This window comes from Jaculus jaculus, chromosome 18 (assembly GCF_020740685.1).
Source record: "Jaculus jaculus isolate mJacJac1 chromosome 18, mJacJac1.mat.Y.cur, whole genome shotgun sequence".
Classification (NCBI taxonomy): domain Eukaryota; kingdom Metazoa; phylum Chordata; class Mammalia; order Rodentia; family Dipodidae; genus Jaculus; species Jaculus jaculus.
The window spans coordinates 45,875,282-45,897,653 of record NC_059119.1 but is presented as its reverse complement, the minus strand read 5'-3'; the positions used below and the strand labels follow the sequence as shown (position 1 = coordinate 45,897,653).

The 22,372-nt window shown below is 50.1% G+C and overlaps 1 protein-coding gene across 1 annotated transcript in view; it reads right to left on the bottom strand.

Annotated features, from left to right (window-relative positions):
* Positions 1–15,614: 15,614 nt before the first annotated feature.
* The window catches only part of Kcnk12 (potassium two pore domain channel subfamily K member 12), a 68,269-nt gene continuing 61,511 nt past the window's right edge, over positions 15,615–22,372 (bottom strand). Inside the window, exon 2 of the mRNA XM_004660145.2 lies at positions 15,615–16,689. Coding sequence (XP_004660202.1) covers positions 15,761–16,689 — 929 coding nt within the window. The 3' untranslated portion in view covers positions 15,615–15,760. The remainder of the gene's footprint in view (positions 16,690–22,372) is intronic.

Genomic DNA, 22,372 nt, shown 5'->3' with positions numbered 1-22,372 from the left:
AGCCAGAGCTGCTATGCCTGGCTTGGGTTCTGAGTGGGATACAGGCTGTGGTCATTTGAATGGATGGCCCCCAATATATTCAGGATTTTATTAATGTTTGTAATTTAGATCTGCAGCCACCTGGCTGGAGGAGGTGTCCCTGTGGGTGGCTCCTAGGGTCCAACCCTGATGTGTAGGGGTAGATCTGGAATTCCAGTCGAAAGATGTGCAAAGTGCCTGAGCTTTGCCTGGAGTTCCTAAGGGTGCCTACTTGGCTTGTAGCTTTTCTCTCTCTGCTTGGACCTGTGAAAGGGGGCCAGCTTCTTCTGCCATTATGGAACATCCCCTGGATCTGTAAGCTGCAAATGCATCCCTTCTTCTGCCTATAAATTGTGTCTGGCCTGGAGGTTCATCCCAGTGACATGAGGCTGTCTGCTATACAGCTCAAGGTGTCAAGGGGAGCTGGGCACCATATACAACACTCTCACCTTAGTTTGGGGGTACAGGCAGGCTCTCTGCTTTCTGTTCTGCATGGAGGGGAGCTGTGCAGAATATAGACATCTAGGTCAATGTGAATGAAAACACTCTCAAGGTCAAAGCAGAGCTTGGAGGAAGAGACAAAATCCCACTGGTTCTTAGCGCGCTATGACCTTGACTTAAAGAATGCATCGGGCTGGAGAGATGGCTTAGCAGTTAAGCGCTTGCCTGTGAAGCCTAAGGACCCCGGTTCAAGGCTCGGTTCCCCAGGCCCCACGTTAGCCAGATGCACAAGGGGGCGCACGCGTCTGGAGTTCGTTTGCAGAGGCTGGAAGCCCTGGCGCGCCCATTCTCTCTCTCTCCCTCTATCTGTCTTTCTCTCTGTGTCTGTCACTCTCAAAAAAAAAAAAAAGAATGCATTGCCTGTGCTCACCTGTAAGCCTTAAAGACCAGAAACAGATGCTCAAGATGACCTTTGCTGAGGTCACTGAGCCGATAGGAGAAATGAATGAAGTCTGCCTTCCCACCATGCCACCCCTTCTGGGACTGGCTCATAGAGGAGGGACTGGCCCTATCATTGCCACTCAGAGCAAGCCAGTTACATAACCAAGATGCGCGATGGCCCCCAAAACAGGACTTTCCCTGACAAGGGCTCAGGCCTCGCCCAGCCTCACCCAGCTGGTAGGCAGTGTTCCTCTAAAGTACAACGAAGTACCCAGACAGGCGGTTCTTTTTTTTTTTGTTCATTTTTTATTTATTTATTTGAGAGCGACAGACACAGAGTGAAAGACAGATAGAGGGAGAGAGAGAGAATGGGCGCGCCAGGGCCTCCAGCCTCTGCAAACGAACTCCAGACGTGTGCGCCCCCTTGTGCATCTGGCTAACGCGGGACCTGGGGAACCGAGCCTCGAACCGGGGTCCTTAGGCTTCACAGGCAAGCGCTTAACCGCTAAGGCATCTCTCCAGCCCCAGGCGGTTCTTTTTTACCCAGGAGTCTTTGCAGGAAACGGGCAATGCTCTTGAGGGCGCACGTAGCTCGGATGTGATAGCATTTTATTCACTTGTTGGCTCTTGTTCTTGTGGTGGCGACAGTATGTGTGACATTTTTTATTTCCTTCTCTCCTCCTCTTGGGAATGATCTGGTAATTCATCACTTTCACGGGAGACCTTTCTTCCTCCCAGGGTTGCAACGTGGGCAGACTCTGCAGGTAGGAAGGGTCTCTAGGAGGGAGGGGGCGGGCACTGACATAAGTGCCCTACCCCTTGTTCCTTTTCTGCAAACTGCTGTGCAGGCAATGGCGATCCCATGGAGGCCTCCTCATTTAAGTTTCAAAATCCCTCATAGAGGTTCCAATTAAAATCTTGGAAGAGGGCTGGAGAGATAGCTTAATGGTTAAGCGCTTGCCTGTGAAGCCTAAGGACTTGGGTTCAAGGCTCGATTCCCCAGGACCCACGTTAGCCAGATTCACAAGGGGGCGCATGTGTCTGGAGTTCCTTTGCCGTGGCGGGAAGGCCCGGAGCGCCCATTCTCTCTCTCTGTCTCTGTCTGTTTGCCTCTTTCTCTCTCTGTCTGATGCTCTCAAATAAATAAATAAATAAATAATAAAAAAAATTTTAAAAATCTTGGAAGAAATCTCTGTACATTGTCCTCAGAGGAAAACTAAGCAGTGAGTACAGTTAAGTGAGAGGTGGGATAGAGCCATTCACTGCCCACGTGAACATCATTAGGGTCCGAGGCATATTCCCACATAAAGAGAAAACAATGTAAACTAATAGTCTTCGTTAGGGAAAGAGACACGTTTTTACCAAATAAAATGAAACCCAAGCCGGGCATGGTGGCGCACGCCTTTCATCCCAGCACTCGGGAGGCAGAGGTAGGAGGATCGCCGTGAGTTCGAAGCCACCCTGAAACTCCATAGTGAATTCCAGGTCAGCCTGAGCTAGAGTGAGACCCTACCTCGAAAAAAAAAAAAAAAAAAGAAACCCCAGCACTTGCCTTCAATTCGAGAGTGTAAAGCAGCCTGTTTTTTTGTTTTTTTTTTTTTTTATAATTTTTCTCCTAATATGTTCTCTGTATCTCTCTCTCATGACACTTTTCACTTCCTGCCAAATTGTTTATATGAAGCTTGGACTGCCACTGTGCTGTAGAAAGGACTGTGAAAGCTGGCCATATGAGGTTTCAGAGGGAAAAAGAGAATTTTTTTCCAGGAACCGAGCTTTGAAGCTGTGGTCTGCCTAGGTCCTGAGCATTCTTGTTTTGTTTGTTTTGAATCAGGGTCTCACTCTAACACAGGCTTTATCTGGAACTCACTCTGTAGCCTCAGACTAGCCTCAAACTCATGGCGATCCTCCAGCCTCAGCCTCTTGGGTGCTGGGACTGAAGGTGTGTGCCACCATGTCCGGTTTGTCCTGAGTATTTTTTTTTTTTGTTCATTATTTATTTATTTATTTGAGAGCGACAGACAGAGTGAGAAAGGTGGATAGAGAGACAGAGAGAATGGACGCGCCAGGGCCTCCAGCCACTGCAAACGAACTCCAGACGCGTGCGGCCCCTTGTGCATCTGGCTAACGTGGGACCTGGGGAACCGAGCCTCGAACCGGGGTCCTTAGGCTTCATAGACAAGTGCGTAACCACTAAGCCATCTCTCCAGCCCTCGTCCTGGGTATTTGAGCAGAGTTCAGTTTAAAAGTAATGGACCGGTGTGTTCGGTGATGGAAACAAAGCAGGAAGTGAGGGGCGATATAAAGTTTGGCTCAGAAAGCAATGGAGGTCTTGGTTTCTTGGTATCTAAAGGCTGTGGCGGCTGTGGCTGCAGTTGTTTGAAGGAAACATGCTGAAAGTATTCTGCTACTCAAAACTAGCTTTATCCCCCTTTGGGTGAACAAATGTGGTAGCCTACTCGGTACTGGTTTTGAGAGTATGACAAATATATAACGTGGGCATGGAGCGCACCCACTGATACAAGAGTGAGAAAATAGCGTTGTAGCCCCTGCATGGTGGTCCCGTGAGGCCACGGCATGGAGCTGTGAAGACCACGGGCTTTTGGAGATGCCAGGACTAGAGGATTTATTGTCAAGGAAAGAAGCTGCTCATCCTGACTTGGGCGGATCTGCCTGGAAAGTTAGCAGAATTTGGAGCCCAGAGAGTTCATCATGGGTCCAGATGCTGGACTTTGAACTATAGGGTTTGATGTTTGTGCCATTTGTTTTATTTTTAATATTTTTCAATTAATTATTTATTTATTTGACAGAAAGAGAGAGGGAGAGAGAGAGAGAGAGAGAGAATGGGCGCTCCAGGGCCTCCAGCCACTGCAAACGAACTCCAGATGCGTGCACCCCCTTGTGCATGGGGGTCCTGGGGAATTGAACCTGGGTCCTTTGGCTTTGCAGGCAAGTGCCTTAACTGCTAAGCCATCCCTCCAGCCCACCCTTTGTTTTAATTTTGATCTTATATTGGTCCAATCGTTCCTCGCTATGCCTTCTTTTGCGATGGGAATGCTTCCTCTGCGCTGTCATGTGTTGGATGTAGTTAACTTGTGTTTTGGTTCTTTAGGCTCACAGCAAAAAGACTGTCTTGAATCTCAGATGTGACTTTGGATTTTTGGATGGTATCTGAATTGGTAAAGACTATGGGGACATTTACCCGGGCGTAGTGGCGCACGCCTTTAATCCCAGCACTTGGGAGGCAGAGATAGGAGGATCGCTGTGAGTTTGAGGCCATCCTGGGACTACAGGGTAAATTCCAGGTCAGCCTGGGCTGGAGTGAGACCCTACCTTGAAAGCAAAAGCAAAAACAAAACAAAAAGTCTATGGGGACATTTAAAGTTGGACTGAATGCATTTTGCATCATGAGATGATCGAGTTTATTTGGGGTCAGGGCTGGAATGTGGCATTTTGAGTGTGAAATGTCCCCCATAGTCTCATGTGCTTATAATTAAATCTCATACACAATCCCTGGCTGGTGACAATTTAGGTATATTTTAGCCCAGCTTCCTCCCTTGCCAGTGCTAAGCTTACTCTTTTTTTAAAAAAAAGTTATTATTATTTTTTTGAGGTAAGGTCTCACTCTAGTCAAGGCTGACCTGGAATTCACTGTGTAGTCTCAGGGCGGCCTTGAACTCACAGCGATCCTCCTGCCTCTGCCTCCAGAGCGCTGGGATTAAGGGCGTGCGCCACCACGCCCATCTAAACTCATTCTTGCTGCTACTTCCCGGCTGCTGTGGCAAGATGTGATGCACAGCGCCTGCTCTCCCCTGCCATCATGTAACACCCCCTTTTGTGATCGTAAGCTGAAACAGACCCTTTCCTCCCCTCAGGTGCTCTTGGTTGTTTTGTCCCAGCGACAAGAAAACAGCTTTGATGAGGGAAGGAAAGAAAAATGGGAACTGATGCTCACTGCGCGCCTGTGCTGGACGTTGCTCCTGGCACTCCACAGACTTCAGTTCATCCTCATGCAGATGCAGTTTTGGCAGGTTTGTGTTCCTATTCCACAACGTCAAAACTGATTCTTGGGCTAGAGGGATGGCTTAGTGGTTAAGGCATTTGCCTGCGAAGCCAAAGGACCCCGGGGTTCGATTCCCCAGGACCCACATTAGCCAGATGCGCAAGGGGGCGGGGCAATGCGTCTGGAGTTCATTTGCAGTGGCTGGAGGCCGTGGTGCACCCATTCTTTCTCTCTCTCTCTCTCTTTCTCTGCCAAATAAGATATCTTAAAAAAAACAAAAACTGATTCTTGGAGAGCTTAAGGAATTTTCCCACTGGGACCTTCATCTAGGTCAATGCAAATGAAAACACTCACCATGTTTTAAAGGTCAAGCTGATTACCAAGTAGACAACAAAAACTGGAGAGGAAGCTATTTACCCGGAAGTGTTACCCATGTAGCTTTAGGGTTTTGACCTGTCCAGAGCCAAAAGTCGGCCCTGGGGAGTGAGGGAGCGTTGGCCAGGGTCACTTCAGCAAGGCCTGGGTGACTCAAGAGATCCTCCCTTCCATTGCCTACCCGCACATGATTGCATCAACATCTCGTCACGGATGGTGGAGAAGCTCTGAGTTCCCCACCCGTCCCTGAGGAGCAATTGGCAATTCATCGCTGCTGGATGGGAGAGACATTTTACTCAGTGGGATAGCCACCTTGCCGTTGTGTGTGTTCTGATGAACAACCACCCACCATGACCCATGTTCATAAGAGTGATACGAATTAGTCTTGGTGGGTCACACACTTACACACCCCAAAATACATCAAGGTAGAAGTGGAACAAGTTGGGAAAAAGAAGAGGTTCACTGGGGGGGGGGTAGAAGGAAGATAAAGGGAGGCAAATCCTATCAAAATACATAATATACATGTACGCAATTTTTCTATTAAAAAATAAGTTTGGGCTGGGGTTCAGCGGTTAAAGGTGCTTGCTTGCAAAGCCTGTCAGCCTGGGCTCAACTCCCCAGCACATACATACAGCCAGATGCACAAAGTGGTGCATGCATCTGGTGTTCGTAGCAAGAGGCTCTGGTGCACCCATATTCATGTCCTCTCTCTCTCTCCTCACAAATAAATAAAAACTATTTAAAAATGACTAAGGGCTGGAGAGATGGCTTAGCGGTTAAGCGCTTGCCTGTGAAGCCTAAGGATCCCGGTTCGAGGCTCAATTCCCCAGGACTCACGTTGGCCAGATGCACAAGGGGGCGCACGCGTCTGGAGTTCGTTTGCAGTGGCTGGAGGTCCTGGTGCACCCATTCTCTCCCTCTCTCTCTCTCTCTCTCTCTCTTTCTGTTGCTCTCAAACAAATAAGTAAAAATAAACACACACACCAAAAAATCATTCTTTAAAAATGACTAAAAATATCTGCTCATTTCCTCAATGAGACATACACCTGAGGAGAGGCAAGATGGACCCTCAGCAGAGCTTTCTAGAACGTGATGTGCTGGGGCCCAGACCATCACCCATGTCTATCGTATTCCTTCTCCTCCCTGTGCCCCACTAGCTTTGTGGTCCTGTCAGACTTCAGGCTACACTGCCCATGCTTATTTCAGAGGGCAGGAACAGAGAAGTGGTATTGCTCACCTGGGCCTGTGTGGCCTCAGAGAAGGGGTCACAAGGGGCCTCATTGCTGATGCTGCCCAGGAACTACATCTGTGGGCGTGATTCCTGTAACATCACCATCAGAGGTACAGCTCTGGGGAGCCAGCCCACATAGGAACTCAGAGCCCAGAGCCTGCATTTGGTTCTGGAGACTGAATCTTTGGTGTCAGAACCCTCCGCCCCCCCAGATCCCAGTCCCATAACCCCCTGCAAGCCTGACTGTGGGTATCTTTCACAGAAGCCTTGTCTAGGTGCCTCGGGGCACTCTGTGGCAGGCCCACCTCACCAAGCAAGCTTCTGCATAGCGATTCAGTCTTCTTTGAAGTTGAGCTCCTGACAAATTGAAAATCATTTAGCTTCTGTGTTTTTCCCACACATCCTTCACCAGGTGCCAGTGAGGGTTACTTGGAAAACAAAACAAAACAAAACAAAAGATTGGGCTGCAGAGATGGGTCAGTGGTTATGGCGCTTGCCTGCAAAGCCTAACGACTTGAGTTCAATCCCCCAGCGCCCATGTCAAGCCAGATGCTCAAAGTGGCGCATGTTTCCAGGGTTTGTTTGCAGCAGCTGGAGGCCCTGGCATGCCCGTTCTGTCTGTCGCTCTCCTCTCTATCTCTCTGTTTGCAAATAAATGAACAAAAATTATTTGTGACAAGTCTATACATTATAGAATATACTTTGACCATCTTCACCTTCCCCATTACCGTCTCTTAATTCCGCGTGCTTTTCCTAAATCCTTGCTCCTCCCAATCATTTCCTTTCCTACTTTCTCTCCAACCCCCCCCCCCTTTTTGAGATAAGATCTCCCTCTAGCCCAGGCTGATATAGAATTCACTACATACCCTCCAACTCACAGTGATCCTCCTATCTCTGCGTCCCAAGTGCTGAGATTAAAGATGTGCACCACCATACCTGGCCTCCCCTTCCTACTTTCTATGAGGTTCAGGAGTGACCAAGGACCACGGAGACCACTCTGAGGCAAAGATGGAAGTTTTTATTTGGGGATGCGTGAGGGACACGAGCTGCCAGGACTGACTCTCAAGAGCCGATTAGTCAGTTTGGGGTTACAGATAGTGGTCTATATAGGCTCTTCATTTGGGGGAAGGTGAGGAAGGGAAGGAATTTTCTGGCTAGGGCAGTAAATCTCTGTTCTTTACATTAGAGACCAGGGGTGACCTGGTGAGAGATAAGGAGGGGTGGTAAATCCTATTCTTGGGGCACCCTTGAGGAATGTGCACGATGCACTTGGCCCTCCTGCTTTAACTCCATTGTGTCCTGACCTAACACTTCCATCATCATCATTACTATTATTGTCGTTCTAGGTAGGGTCTCTGTCTAGCTCAGGCTGACCTGGAATTCACCATGTAGTGCCAGAGTGGCCTTGAACTCCCAGTGATCCTCCTGCCTCTGCCTCCTGAGTGCTGGGATTAAAGGCGTGCACCATTATGCCAGGCCTCATGTTTATTTGCTTGTTTGGGGATCCGTTGAGTTAAGTTAGGGGTGCTCACGTGAGCATGGTGGGAAGTTATTTACTGGAGTGTGGGCAGTTTCCCACTCGCTACACCACAGAAGAACGAGACTCCCTCATTCCCCAGCAGCCTATGGCTCCTCAGGGAGTGACGGGGCCTCATGCCCCTTAGTTTGGCTTGCTCCCCTCTTTTTTTTTTTTTTTTGGTTTTTCGAGGTAAGGTCTCACTCTAGCCCAGGCTGACCTGGAATTCACTACGGAGTCTCAGGGGGTCCTCAAACTCACAGCAATCCTCCTACCTCTGCCTCCTGAGTGCTGTGGCTTGCTCCTCTTTAAGGAACCATTCTATGAAGTTCTGGTTCTTCTTTGTGTCTTTCTTTTCTTTGTTTTTCTCCTGCCTTCCTTTTTTTAAAAAATTATTTATTTATTTATTTGCAAACACAGAGAGAGATAGAAGTTAGACAGACAGAGAGAGAATGTGCACACCAGGGCCTCCAGCCACTGCAAACGAGCTCCAGATGCATGTGCCACCTTGTGCATCTGGCTTACTTGGGTCCTGGGGAATCGAACTGGGGTCCTTTGGCTTCGCAGGCAAATGCCTTAACCACTAAGCCATCTCTCCAGTCCATGCCTTCCTTTTTTTTGGTCTATGGTGTGTGTGTGTGCCACAGTGCCTCAGGTAGATGTAAAAAGGTAGGCGTACCCAGTGGCAACCTTAGGGCATGTTGTGCATCCAGAGAAGGGCACTTCCCAGGTCCTCCGGGAAAGGGAAACTGACGGAATCACAGGACAGGGTAAGTGTGTGGAAACTGTGCCCTCAGCAGAAAGCTGGTCTGTCCTCTCCCGGGTGGCCTTCTTGGTGCATCCAACCTGCATTCGGGTGACTGGATCTGCTTTTTCCCAGTTTACGGAGACAGAATTGCAACAGATTACCCAAGCAGGGAAGGTGCCCAGCCCGGGTTTGCTGGCCATGGCTCTTGATGGGAATCCCTGTGGGCCAATTGCATTTTTGCCCTTTTTTCCCTTCAGAACTTCAGATTGACAGAACCCAGATGTCAGCCCTTCATTTTTGCTGACATGTTAAAAGAACCAGAGAGGAGGGGAAAGGTCAGATGGGATCAGTCACAGGGACCAAAACAAAACACACACTCGGCGTGATGGCGCACGCCTTTAATCCCAGCACTCGGAAGGCTGAGGTAGGAGGATCACCATGAGTTCCAGGCCACCTTGAGACTACATAGTGAATTTCAGGCCAGCATGGACTAGAGTGAAACCCTACCTCCAACCCCAAAAATAAATAAATAAATAAAAATATATTAATAGTAAAAAAAAAAAAAAAAAAAAAGGGCTGGAGGGATGGTTTAGCTGTTAAGGCACTTGCCTACAAAGCCAAAGGACCCAGGTTTGATTCCCCAGGGCCCACGTTAGCCAGATGCACAAGGGGGCCCATACGTCTGGAGTTCATTTGCAGTGGCTGGAGGCCCTGGCATGCCTATTCATTCTCTTTCTCTTTCTCTCTCTCTCTCCCTCCCTCTTTCTCTCTGTCAAATAAATAAAAATGAAATATAAAAACAAAACAAACAAGAATTGGCACAATACATCACCTGTACAGTACAGTTTGATGAAAATTCTTATTCCCTTTCCTCACAAATGCCTGTGGTGTGGATAGAAGGGAGAGATTTGTGCCTTTGGGTGGTCATGACCAGTAGTGTGGGGCGCTGGCTGAGACCTCTGGAGAGTTTGTAGATTTTATGTGTGGAGCCAGGATGGGCCTGGCCCTTGATTTCTGGTCATCTCTAGGATACACGGGAGGAGAAGGACGCTGGGAGGGGGATGTGGAGGAGCGAGACAGCCTGGGCGGAGTTTGCACTGTAATGATGGCAGCTGAGGGGTTTCCCTAAAGGAGATGTTTGCTGAAGCAGTGTCTCCTGGAAGGAGCAAGTCTTCCTCGAGAGGATCTGCCCGGTCCCATGAAGTGCCTGTCATCATGGGGACCCTTTGCATGTGGGGGTCACTTTGTACATTGCAGACTGTCCAGCTCCTGCTTCCTCTTCCAAAGGCTTTTGGGAGCTGGGATGTGGGGTCATTATCTCATTGAAGAGATGGGGAAGCCAAGGAGTGGAGCCGGGCTCTGTGAATGTCAGATCCAGAACCAGCACCCCTGCTTTTATTTCTCAATGGCTGGGGAGGCTTCCATACTCTGACTACCCTGTGTTTATAGCGCAGGTTCGAGAATCACCTGTACAACTTAGTAGAAATACCTTAATATGCTTGGCATGGTGGCATACTTGAGAGGCAGAGGCAGGAGGATCGCCGTGAGTTCGAGGCCACCCTGAGACCACATAGTGAATTCCAGGTCAGCCTGGGCTAGTGTGAGACCCTACCTTGAAGAACCAGGAAAAACAAAAAAAAGAACCAAAGAAACAGGCTCACCTGATTATTTGGGTATTGGCTTCCTTTATGAAGGCTGCTAGGTTTTGTAAAATATACTTTTCTCAGGCTGGGCATGGTGGCGCACACCTTTAATCCCAACTCGGGAGGCGGAGGTAGGAGGATCGCTATGAGTTTGAGGCCACCCCGAGACTACACAGTGAATTCAAGTCAGCTTGGGCTAGAGAGAGAGACCCTACCTTGAAAAACAAACAAACAAAAGACACGAACAAACAAACAAAAAACCCTTAATGCCTCTGTGAGCTCCTCCCTAGACCATGGGATCAGAATCCCTGAGCTGTGGCCTGGCCCCCACATCTTTTCAAGCTTTCGTTCAAGAGAGTCATGTGTGCATCTAGGTTGAAGACCGTAGTCCGTTGAGTCCACACCTGGGTCTCCCAGACTTGGCCCAGTCTCGCCCAGCGGCATCCTGGATTTAGATGGACTCACTCGTGTTTTGTAGAGTAAGTCCCCTGGGAGGCTGTGGGGGTGGGGTGGGGGACAGCCTCAAGTCTGTGGGACCGTGGCGAGGAGGTGTGTACAAGAAGAGCAGAAGTTGGAGAGGTAGCTCTGACAGAAAGCAAACAGCTCAAAGGGTGGCAGGCTGCGTTTTATTCATCATTAATTGAAGACCCTTAAAGTCCTCTCTCAGCAGACACTCAGAAACCTTACAGAGCTTGCCTGGATCTAGAACCCCGCCCCCCCCTTCCAAGAGAACCCAGCCTAGAAAATGAGCTGAGAAAGCAGAAACAGCTTTTTTTTTTTTTTTTTTTTCTGGAGGTGTGGAAGGGGTCTTGGGCCAGGTTAGTGCAGGAGGCCCATGGCTTCTCTTCAATGCACAGTGAGACTGGCTTTGCTCTGTATCTGGAGGAGCGTGCCAGAGCTGTCCCCGGGGGTCAGAGAGTCCAGGCCCGCATGGTCCTACGGCTGAGCCCACGCAGGGGCCACAAGTGTCTTCAGTCAGCCAGTCCTTCCTTCACATCCCACTGCATGGGAGCTTTTAAGGCCACCACAACGTTACACAACAACCCCAAAACTGCAAGGACAGACAATAGGTGTCCTAAGCCACCGGCTGGTTGAGCATTTCAGACAGAGATGTAGAATTGTGCTTTTTTTTTTTTTTTAAAAAAAATCTTTTATTTTTATTTTTATTTTTTTTCTCTAAGAGTGTAAAAGGTTACAGTAAGACAGACCTGTGTGGTCCACCACTCCCATGGTGGCCACCTTGGTAGGCTGCTTTGGCCTCCGACTTCTAGAAGCTTCTCCTGTGACCTCGGGAGCCCTCACTCCTGAGTTGGCAGAGAAAGTGGGGTCTGCTGGGGGGGGTGGTGGTTGTCCGTTTGACAGACAGACAGGCTCCTGGGTTAAACGAATGGCTACCTGTCAGGCTTGGAGGCTGGCTTCTGTGAAACACGCAAACACATGCATACTGTACTTAAATTAACACTTCACTAAGGCCTAGAGGGATCGGGCCCTAGGAGATCTCTAGGGAGCTAAACGTGAGAAATCTTTCTTCTTAAAGCAGCCCTCACTGGGATGCTTCCTGGGAGAAAGGGATGTTTGTAAGGCTGATGCAGGCGCACGTGCATGTCTGCGCATGACGCTGGGCCAAGGACAGGGCCATTTGGTGGGTAAAGGGCCTGAGACTGTTTGCCTTTTAATCCCATTGGGCCACGGACCTCAATGGATGGACATAGGAACTGTAACCACACAGCTTTAATAAGCAAGGTCACCAAGGCTGGCTTTTTGAAATTTTTTAACCTGCCTGATCAACTCTGAGACCTGGTGCACAAGCCCCTGGCAAGGGCTTCTTGGAGCCAAGCTGTCTTTATGAGAAGCCACAGTCCAGCAGGAGACTGTGAGCGTGAGCCTGAGGTTGGGCAGAACGGAAGCCCACGTGAATTGAGAGCGGCGGTGAGCTGCCAGCCAAAGTTCACACGAGAGCATCCCATGACTGTGGGAGACACATTGACATCAGAGAAAGGGGTCTGCCGGGGGTCAATGCTATCGTTCCCCAAAATGTGGAAGAGCTTCTTTCTCAGGGCTCGCTCTCAGGCAGAATGTCACACTGCATAGATGGATGGCTCGTCATGTCCCCTGACCTGGTGGGTCCCAAGATTTCAAGGAATCAGACCCAGACATTTAGGGAACTGAGATCCTTGGCCTGGGTGGGGATGTTGGTGGGGGGAGTGAGGAATTAGGACATGTGGCACCATGCAGTTGGATTAATATTGGAGTCGGGGTCTGGGGGTAGGGGGACATGAGCAAACATGCACATGTGTTCCCAGATCCTGAGCTACTATGGTACTCTGGAGGACTGCCATTTCTCCAGGGAAGTTGTGAGAGGAAAGAGGATCAGGGCTTCCTGCCCCTGCCCTCCTGCCTCCTTTAGAAGCTTGCTCAGACCTTCCTGGTGCTGAGGCAGAAGAAAGGAAGTGAAACCCCTAAGGCTGCAGCATAAACCACTTAGGTGACAGAGAAGACTGGACAGCCAAGGAATGTTTAGCAATTCTCTCCTCTGGAGGCAGGTCTGGGCCTCTGCCCTGCGCCATGACATTAGGACTCCATGTAGTGTGAGGTGCTGGTCAATAGCATGATCTGGATACTTCACAGGGTCTGTTTAGCCATGGTGACTTGGTGATGGCTGAGGCTTAGGTCCCCTGCGTTGTAACCAGGGCTCCCCCCCCCACCTCAATGGACAAGCTGCTATTTTTTTGCACAGGCCTAGTCCACATGCCTCTGCGATGGTAAACTCTACTCCCTCCCCCTTCCCTGATGGCTCGGATCCCCAAGTTATTTCCTGTTGCCTAGGTAACATCACTAATTGGATGTCTTGTAATGGGGGATGAACCCTGGCACTTTCACTTCCAGGTCCCATCAGGGCCTTTGTCTTGGAGACATGTGCTTCTTGGAGCATGCATGCAAGTCCCTTATTCAGATGGTGGCTCATAGGTCTGAGCCCGTCAGACATCACAGTGAATCTAGGACTCAGCGGCTCCTGAGAGGTCCACCCTTCAGGAGTGAGAAAGACCGACCGATCTCCTGCCAGCTCTGCGTCACTGGCTTCCACCAGATCAATGCCTACACTTAAAAACATGAACCCCAGGGCTGGAGAGATGGCTTAGTGGTTAAGCGCTTGCCTGTGAAGCCTAAGGACCCAAGTTCGAGGCTGGATTCCCCAGGACCCATGTTAGCCAGATGCACAAGGGGGCACATGCGTCTGGAGTTCTTTTGCAGTGGCTAGAGGCCCTGGCGTGCCTATTCTCTATCTTTCTCTTTCTCTCTCTGTCTGTCACTTTCAAATAAATAAATAAAAATAAACCAAAAAAAAAAAAGATTTAACAAAATGAACCCCAAACTAGATTAGCTAGATTTCCCCAGAGTGGCCAAGTCATTGGGATCCTAGCTCATTTATTTACTTAATTATTTATTTTCCTCTTGCCTTACACCGGAAGGGGAAGGGGGAATGTTGGCCTTCAAGCATGGCTCTTATGCTGTGCGCACGTCGGTGTGCATATCTGTGTGTGTGCGTGTGTGTGTGTGCTGGTGTGTGCATGCTGACCAGGGCGGGGTTGTTAGCAGCTTGGCTGGAGCCCGTGCGGAGGTGGTGCTCTTGTGAGCCTTCCTTCCCGTCACAAGAGATCCACGATGCATCTAAAAACTCTTGGCGCTTGTCCCCACACTTGACCTTTTTTAGATGGGAGACAATGTGCCAAGGAGCGTTCCTTTACACCTCCAGCTACCTGTCCTTTCAATGATGCCTTAGATAGATGGCTTTTGTACCTCCAGGCTCTCTAATAAAAGGAGAACAGGGCTGGAGAGATGACTTAGCGGTTAAGTGCTTGCCTGGGGAGCCTAAGGACCCCGGTTCAAGGCTTGATTCCCCAGGACCCACGTTAGCCAGATGCACAAGGGGGCGCACGCGTCTGGAGTTTGTTTGCAGTGGCTGGAGGCCCTGGCACGCCCATTCTCTCTCATTCTCTGTCTCTCTCTCTCTCTCTCTCTCTGTCTGTCACTCTCAAATAAATAAACAATAAATAAATAAACAAAATATGTAACAAAAAAAAAGGAGAAAAGAGCAAAGTCAAAGGATCCTGGTGCGACTCTCCAGGACCCACCTAAGCCACATGCATCTGGAGTTCGTTTGCAGTGGCTGGAGGCGCTGGTGCGCCCATTCTCTCTCTCTCTCTCAAATAAATAAATAAAATATATTTGTAAAAAAAAAAAGGAGAAAACTCGAACTGATCAATGGTAGTTAAAAAAACAATCACAACACCTCGTCTAAAGAAGAGACAGATATTCCTGGCTAATGAAGAGAACGCCTTTCAGCAGGCTGTGGAGCTTGTGAATGAACAGGACCCAGGGGGATTCATCTCAAGAGTTCGTGGTGAAACCAAGCAGGGCTCCAGAGCCCCGGACTCTCCCCTCCCTGCAGGGCCACCCTTGGCTTTTGCCGCCCTGCCTGACTAGGGGTGCTCAGTGGACTGACTCCAGGCTGGGAAAGGCCAACTAAACTTACCCTCAACCATTTGCAATTTCCAAGTGGGGAAATGCCAGAGTCCGCGAGTTGGTTTCATCTCCTTGCATAATACTACACCGGTTCCCCCCCACACACCCCCCGTGTGTAGTGGTTGCGCTAAATATACACCCCGGGAGGCAACATATGGCTCTCCCCACCCCCACCTGTCAAAACTGTGACTCTCTCGCTTCTGACGACCAGAAGGAAGCTGCTCGGCTGGGCCAGGATGCTAAAGGCTGAGGAGGTAATTCAGAGCCACGAAAAACTGCACCATATGCTTTGGCATTGCCAGCTGCTGATGGGGAACGGTTCAGCGCCCGTCTGTTAAGAGCCCAGGAATGGCACTCTCCTTGCAGCGGGATGCACGGAGTTGGGGGGGGGGTGAGGTGGGAGGAAGGTCTGGGGTGCCACTTTGTTTTCTCCCTGGAGAAGGTATTGGTGGTGGTGGTGGGGGGAGTGGAGGGGGGGACCATTTTATTTTATTTCCAAAGAGAGGACTTAACCAGGGGAAACACAGGCTTGTCCCAAACTTGCCCTTGATAACATGAAAGCCTGGCCAAATAGTATTTCATTAAAAAAAAATATTTGTTTTTGTTTTTTTTTGGTGTTTTTTTTTTTTTTTTTGGTTTCATTTTATTGGATAAAGATTTAAGAAAGCGCCAGCTCGGAAAGAAGTGAAAAGCCAGGTGGCACGGCCCGGCGGGGCGCGCGCATCCTCTCTCCCGCGGAGGGTCCCGCGGTGCCAAGGGCGGCCTGGCACGGGTAGGTGTCGGTGTCGTGGGGGGAGTGGAGGAGAGCGGGGTGGGCAGCGGTCTACCTGGAGGCGCTGGTCTCCGCCAGCCGGTTGTTCATGATGCCCAGCGCCCCCACGCCGCCCGAGAAGCCGTTCTGGCGCGTGTGGACGCACACGCCGCGCGGGTACCCGTTCGCCGTCTCGGAGAGCTGTTTCTGCAGCAGGGCCAGCGACACTTTGTTGGAGGCCGTGAGGTCGCGCATGGAGATGAGCTCTCCGGAGAGGCGTCGGCCCTCGGGGTCGTCGCTGTCTCGGGCCGACGACGGCGGTTCGATGCCCAGCGCGGCCAGGCGGCGACGGCGTAACCGGGAACCCGGGGTGATGGCATTGCGCCGTGCCAGGGGCGCGCCGGGCGCCGCCGGGCAGCAGCGGGCGCAGCAGCGGCAGCTCAGTTTGCGCAGCATCCAGTTGAGCACTTGCTTGATGAGGATGGAGATGACGTTGAAGAGCGAGTAGATGCAGCACACGCCGAGCAGGATGAACAGGAAGTTACCCAGGCGGTAGAGACCCTGGTGCCCGTAGGCGGCCCGTTGGCTGCTCACCAGGTCCCCGAAGCCGATGGTGCTGAAGGTGACGAAACAGAAGTAGAGGGAGTCCACGTAGTCCCAGCCTTCCACGCTCGCGTACATGGCCGAGGCGCAGCAGGACAGCAACACGGCGAACAGACCCAGGATGAGCAGCACGTGGTACACCGAAGGCTTCCAGCCCGCCAGGCTGTCGGCCTCGGACAGCGCCGAGCTGCCCCGGCGCAAGGTGGACGTGGTGGCCGGCAGCAGGCCGCTGCGCCGGAGCTGGCGTTCCCGGCACGCGCGCATGATGAAGGCCAGCAGCGAGATGATGCGCTCCAGGAACAGGTTGAAGAACAGGATGGTCCCTGCGCAGCCGAACAGCCCGTAGGCAATGAGGAAGGCCTTGCCTCCCACCGTCGCTGGCGTGGTCATGCCAAAACCTGTGGAGACACAGCCAGGGTCAGCGAGGGCGAGCTGATCCACCCCCCTCACCCCCCACGGGGCGTGTGTGTGTAAGGGGGAGAAGGGAGTATCTGATCAGCAGATGAATGCAGATGTCAGTTGGGCCTCTATCTATCCTGAGTAGATGGCACGCATTACTTAAGACACTTCCCTCCCTTGCTAGGAGTACGTAGGGCTCCTGATCTTGGCAACTAGGCCTCAGACTGATAGAGAAGCCGTGCCCTTTGGCTTTGGGGATGTTTAAACAACAGGATCGGGCCAGATGGTCACTAGGATGCACCCCGACAGGTTGCACAAAGCAGAAAAACAGGTGTGCAGGTACAAACCATTAGATGCCCACAAAGCAAACAAGTGACACCTGTTCCTCTCCCAACTGATTTTTTTTTTCTCTCTTTTTTTCCTGCACACCTGGGCAGACAGTGTTGACGGGCCAGGATTCCAGCAGGGTCTCATGTTAATTGAGCTCGCTCTGCTTTAGTTAGGGAAACAGTGACCGTACACCTGTGGTTCAGCGAAGCTCACCAAGAATTGCTTAGGACCTAGTCCACCCATAGCCTTCACAGCGCCAAGGTGGCCCTGGGGACTTCAGCGCTCTCTCTCTCTCTCTCTCTCTCTCTCTCTCTCTCTTCCCCAACCACCACCAGGCATGTTGTTGATACTTTGGTAGAAAGGCAAGGTTTTGATATAGCTGGGGCCTCTGCTGCTGGTGTGTGACTGGGGTTTTGTCCTGGAGGGTCTGCTATTAACCTATTCACTTGTTTTTAACCACAGGCATTGAAGAGACATCTTTATCATGGATTCTTGCAGGAGGACTGGCTGTCTGCCTGACAGCATGCCCTCCAGTATCTCTGGAGGAGGGGGACGGGAAGGGCAGAGTTGCTTCCCTCTAGGGAGGGGTAGGGATGTTAATGTCTTTCATTTTATTTATTAATTAGTTTGTTTATCTGTGTGTGTGTGTGCGTGCGCATGTGTTCACATGCCAAGGTCTTTTGCCACTGCAAACAGATGCCCTTCTGGCTTTCCGCGGATGACTTGGGAATTGAACCCAGAGCTAGCCGACTTTGTAAGCAAGCGCCTTTAACCACTGGGCCATCTCCCTACCCCTGGATGTGAACGTCTTGATGGAACAAACGACTCGCTTGCTGCTTGGAGTCTTAGCAAGAGAATGTCTGTGTGCTGTCAGTGGGGGTAGACCAGCCCTGGGCTTTTTCCTAGTTGGCTTATTATTTCCCTAAATAGGTCAGAGAAATTATTTTGTGTAACACTTGCAGAGTCAATTCCTTAAATCTGTATGCTAATCGTTTTCTTGATTCCCTGGAGGTTGGCGGGGGGGTGGGGGGGGGGGATGTCCGAATTGCCTGACCATGCTGTTCATCTTCTGCTTAATGACTCAAGTTTGGGGGAGAATCTGATGATATTACTCAAAGAGGAAGATGGGTTATATGGCCTCATTCAGAAAAGAGTCAAAACACACGAACAACAATGAAACAAACCGAGAACCTAACGGTTTGTCCATGAACTTGAAAGGGGGATTTCATGATTCTTTAAATCAAGTGCCAATTCTTGGGCTTATAAAAGAAATAAGCTCCGGGGCTGGGAAGATGGGCTCAGAAGCTAAAGGCACTTGCTTGCAAATCCTACCCATCCAGGTTCGATTCTTGAGTGCCCACATGTGTAACGTGGCACATGTGTCTGGGGTTTGTTGGCAGCGACAAGAGACCCCGGTGCACCCATTCTGTCTTTCTCAAGTAGATAAAAACATCAAAAAGAAACAAAATCTGAATTTATATGGCTACATGTGAAGCAGGAATGCATATGTGTTTGTAAAGGGTTTAAGATCTTACTCTCCTACAGACCATGGCCAGCTCAGTTTAGGAGACGAGGTGGGGACAGTCCATTCTCCTTCCCCATCAGTGTAATAGGCTCAGAGCATCTGGGGGACGCTGAGGTCCTGGCCTACCTATTGCCTCCCCAAGTGGGGGCACAGCCCCTCAAGCCCTGGCACTTTGTGGGAGAGGGGTCTGGCAGCTCTAGTTAGGTGCCTGCCACCCTGAGACTCTCCTCTCTCCTTTCCCTAACCCACTACACCCCCCAGCCACACCTTGTTCCCAGGTTCACACCAAGCCCCCGCTGTTTTGTTGAGACCACAATTGATCTGCCTTCTCAATCTGTTGGAGACCAGACACTCGGGGACTTTATTATGTCACTCTGCAGAAGCTGTGAAGCCATTATTCCCCACAGCCTGTCTGGTGCCGCCTTCACAAATGGGGACCTATTGGTAGGGGCCTCTGAGTTCAGCTCAAGGAGGCCGGGAGTGAGACGGGGAGGCCGATGGTGATGTGCGTTCCGCACCCCAGGGTGGCTGCTTCTGTTGGACACTCAGTGCTGACACCCTCTTCCCAGCCAGTCCCCAACCACCCAGTGCGGGAGGCACAGCGCCCTCAGCAACACAGGCAAGGAAGGGGGGGAGGGAGGTGCTGGCCGCATGTTTCTTTGGTGCTGACCCAGCACTGGGTCCTTTCCTCTGGGGTAGGCAGATGGGAGACCTTGGCTCATTTCCTTCTGGGACCTTCTGTTGAGTGTTGCACGGTCAATTAGGGGCGGGGGAGAAAGGGTGGGGCATTCTTTTGAGACTCAAAATAGCACTCGCAACAATTGCTTAGGACATTGTGAGATGCAGGACTGTTCCAATGAACGGGCTGTTCGACTACAGTACAGGATCCGGGGTAGCTTGCACCCCAAAGGGTTTATTCAGTGAGTCAGAAAAGGGCTCAGGAGTTTGGATTTTTAATCTTTAAAAAAAAATTTCATTTTTATTTATTTGTTAGAGATGGTGGGGGTAGAGAATGAGCATGCCAGGGCTCTAGCCGCTGCAAACAAACTCCAGATGCATGTGCCATCATGCGCATCTGGCTTACATGGGACCTGGAGAATTGAACCTGGGTCCTTTGGCTTCACAGGCAAGCGCCTTAACCACTAAGCCATCTCTCCAGCCCATGGATTTTTAATCTTTATTATTTATTTATTTATTTGAGAGACTGAGAGAAAGAGAAAGAGGAAGAGGGAGAGAGAGAGAGAGAGAGAGAGAGAGAGAGAATGGCCATACCAGGGTCTGTAGCCACTGCAAATGAACTCCAGACACATGCACCACCTTGTGCATCTGGCTTATGTGAGTCCTGGGGAATCAAACCTGGGTCCTTTACCTTTGCAGGCAAACGCCTTAACTGCTAAGCCATCTCTGCAGCCCAAGGAGACCTTTTGGAGAAGTCTACACCCTACCTGTGGAGTGTGTCTTTCTTTCTGAGCATCTTTTTTTTTTTTTTTTTTTTTTTTCTCTTAACCCTGGTGTTTAAAGTCTGTATTACAATATCTTTACTAAAATCCCAACTCTGGTTTATAAAGAAATGTAATGTTAATAAGGCATCTCAGAGGATGCTCATGTCTAAAATCTCTCCAGCCCCAGCATACTTATATTAAAAAATGAGTCCTCATCTGATATTGAAATTCAACTACATGTCCTGTGTTTTTATCTGCTAATTCTGGCCATCCAACCCTCGGTCCCATTTGTCTGCATGGAAAATTTCTTGGGAGCCTTTCCTACATCCCCATCTCATTTTGACAGGGGGGGTAGAGTTAGGGTGACTGGACCCCTGAAGGTGAAAAACACAATCTTTTTCTTGCCTAGTTCCCCAGACCTGTTTTTATTTATTTATTTATTTATTTGAGAGCGACAGACACAGAGAGAAAGACAGATAGAGGGAGAGAGAGAGAATAGGCGCGCCAGGGCTTCCAGCCTCTGTAAACGAACTCCAGACGCGTGCGCCCCCTTGCGCATCTGGCTAACGTGGGACCTGGGGAACCGAGCCTCGAACCGGAGTCCTTAGGCTTCACAGGCAAGCGCTTAACCACTAAGCCATCTCTCCAGCCCCCCAGACCTGTTTTTGAAAACAGCCAGGACTTCTCCTGGGAGGGAGGTCTTTCATAGGATTTCAACATTGTGGTTGGTCAAGTTCAGTCCCTGACCTTTTCCTGAGACAGCCCCTAACCCTAACCAACCAGCTGGCTCTTTGGGTCACCTGAAGACAGCTCACCCCCATAAGGTCATAAATACCTTTGCAAGGGGAAGGCAGACTCTCTTGTTTCTCTGACCACTTGGGGAACTTCCAGCTGTGGGTGAGCTTTTCCTCTGCTGGGCCTGGGCTGGCTTGGTCCAGGCCCAGCTGGCAGGGACCCTTCACCCTCACTCTCCACAGAGCTCCTTGAGCCTCTCCAGTTCCCTACATGGCAGGAGCTTCTTTCCACGCTTTTTCCCTCAAACCCTCCAAATGGGATCTTTATTTTATTTTATTTATTTATTTATTTTGGTTTTCTGAGGCAGGGTCTCACTCTAACTCAGGCTGACCTAGAATTTACTATGTAGTCTCAGGGTGGCTTTGAACTCACAGCGATCCTCCTACCTCTGCCTCCCAAGTGCTGGGGTTTAAAGGTGTGCGCCACCATGCCTGGCTTTCCGCATGGGATCTTTAGCCACATGGGTGCCTTTCCTTGGCTCTACTTCCCTTAATAAATATAATAATTTCAGCTGGATGGATGGCTTAGCAGTTAAGGCACTTGTCTGAAAAGCCAAAGGACCCAGGTTTGATTCCCCAGGACCCACGTAAGCCAGACTCACAAGGGAGCGTGTACATCTGGAGTTTGTCTGTAGTGGCTAGAGGCCCTGGCGTGACCATTCTTTCTCTCTCTCTCTCCTTGACTATGTATCTCTCTTTCAAATAAATAAAATAAATTTAAAAATAAATATAATAATTTAATAATTATCCTTCTCAGTTTTCTGTTTTAGTCAATTCTTTGATTAAAATTAGAAACGAACCTAGGGTTTGTTTAAGGACTTTCCTGGACCCTTAGCACCCCGTTACAATTTGACTCACTTGTTTTTGAGACGGAGTCTTGCTATGTAACCCAGATTGGCCTTGAACTCATGGTGGTTCTGCCTCAACCTCCTCAGTGTCAGGATAGGTATGAACCTTACCAGTTTCAGTCAAGTGGTCCTATGTACGGGGTAGAGACATGGCTTTCTGGGAAAGAAAGAGAAGAAACCCCTGGCCACCCTCCATGCAGGAAGACTGGTCCCTCACAAGGCACTGGGCCAGAACTTCCCTGGGCCACAAGCCTCAGGCCTGGCACCCTAAGGCTATCATGTATCATCCCATTCCATGTTTCTCCCCTGGAGGAACAAGTGACTCCACTGACAAGCCTCGGCCTCTTGGGAGAGCGGGCACTAAAGGGCCGGATGGGAAAGGCATTGATAGAAGGACTGTGCAAGTCACTATAGCGACTTGATCTTTGACAAAATCGCCAACCACGTACACTACAGAAAACGTAGCACCTTCAACCAGTGGTGCTGGACAAACTGGGTAACCACATGTAGAAAAATGAAAATAGACCACTCCTCTCGCCTTGCACAAAAATCAACTCCAAGTGGGTTAAAGACCTCAACATAAGACCTGAAGCTCTTAAATGAATGGGAGAAAAAAATAAGGGAGATGCTCCATGATATAGGAGGGGGGGAAGACTTCCTGAACAATGCCCCAGTAGCCCAGGAAATTAAACAATCACCCAACCAGTGGGATCTCATGAAGCAAAGCTTTTGTGGGTTGGAGA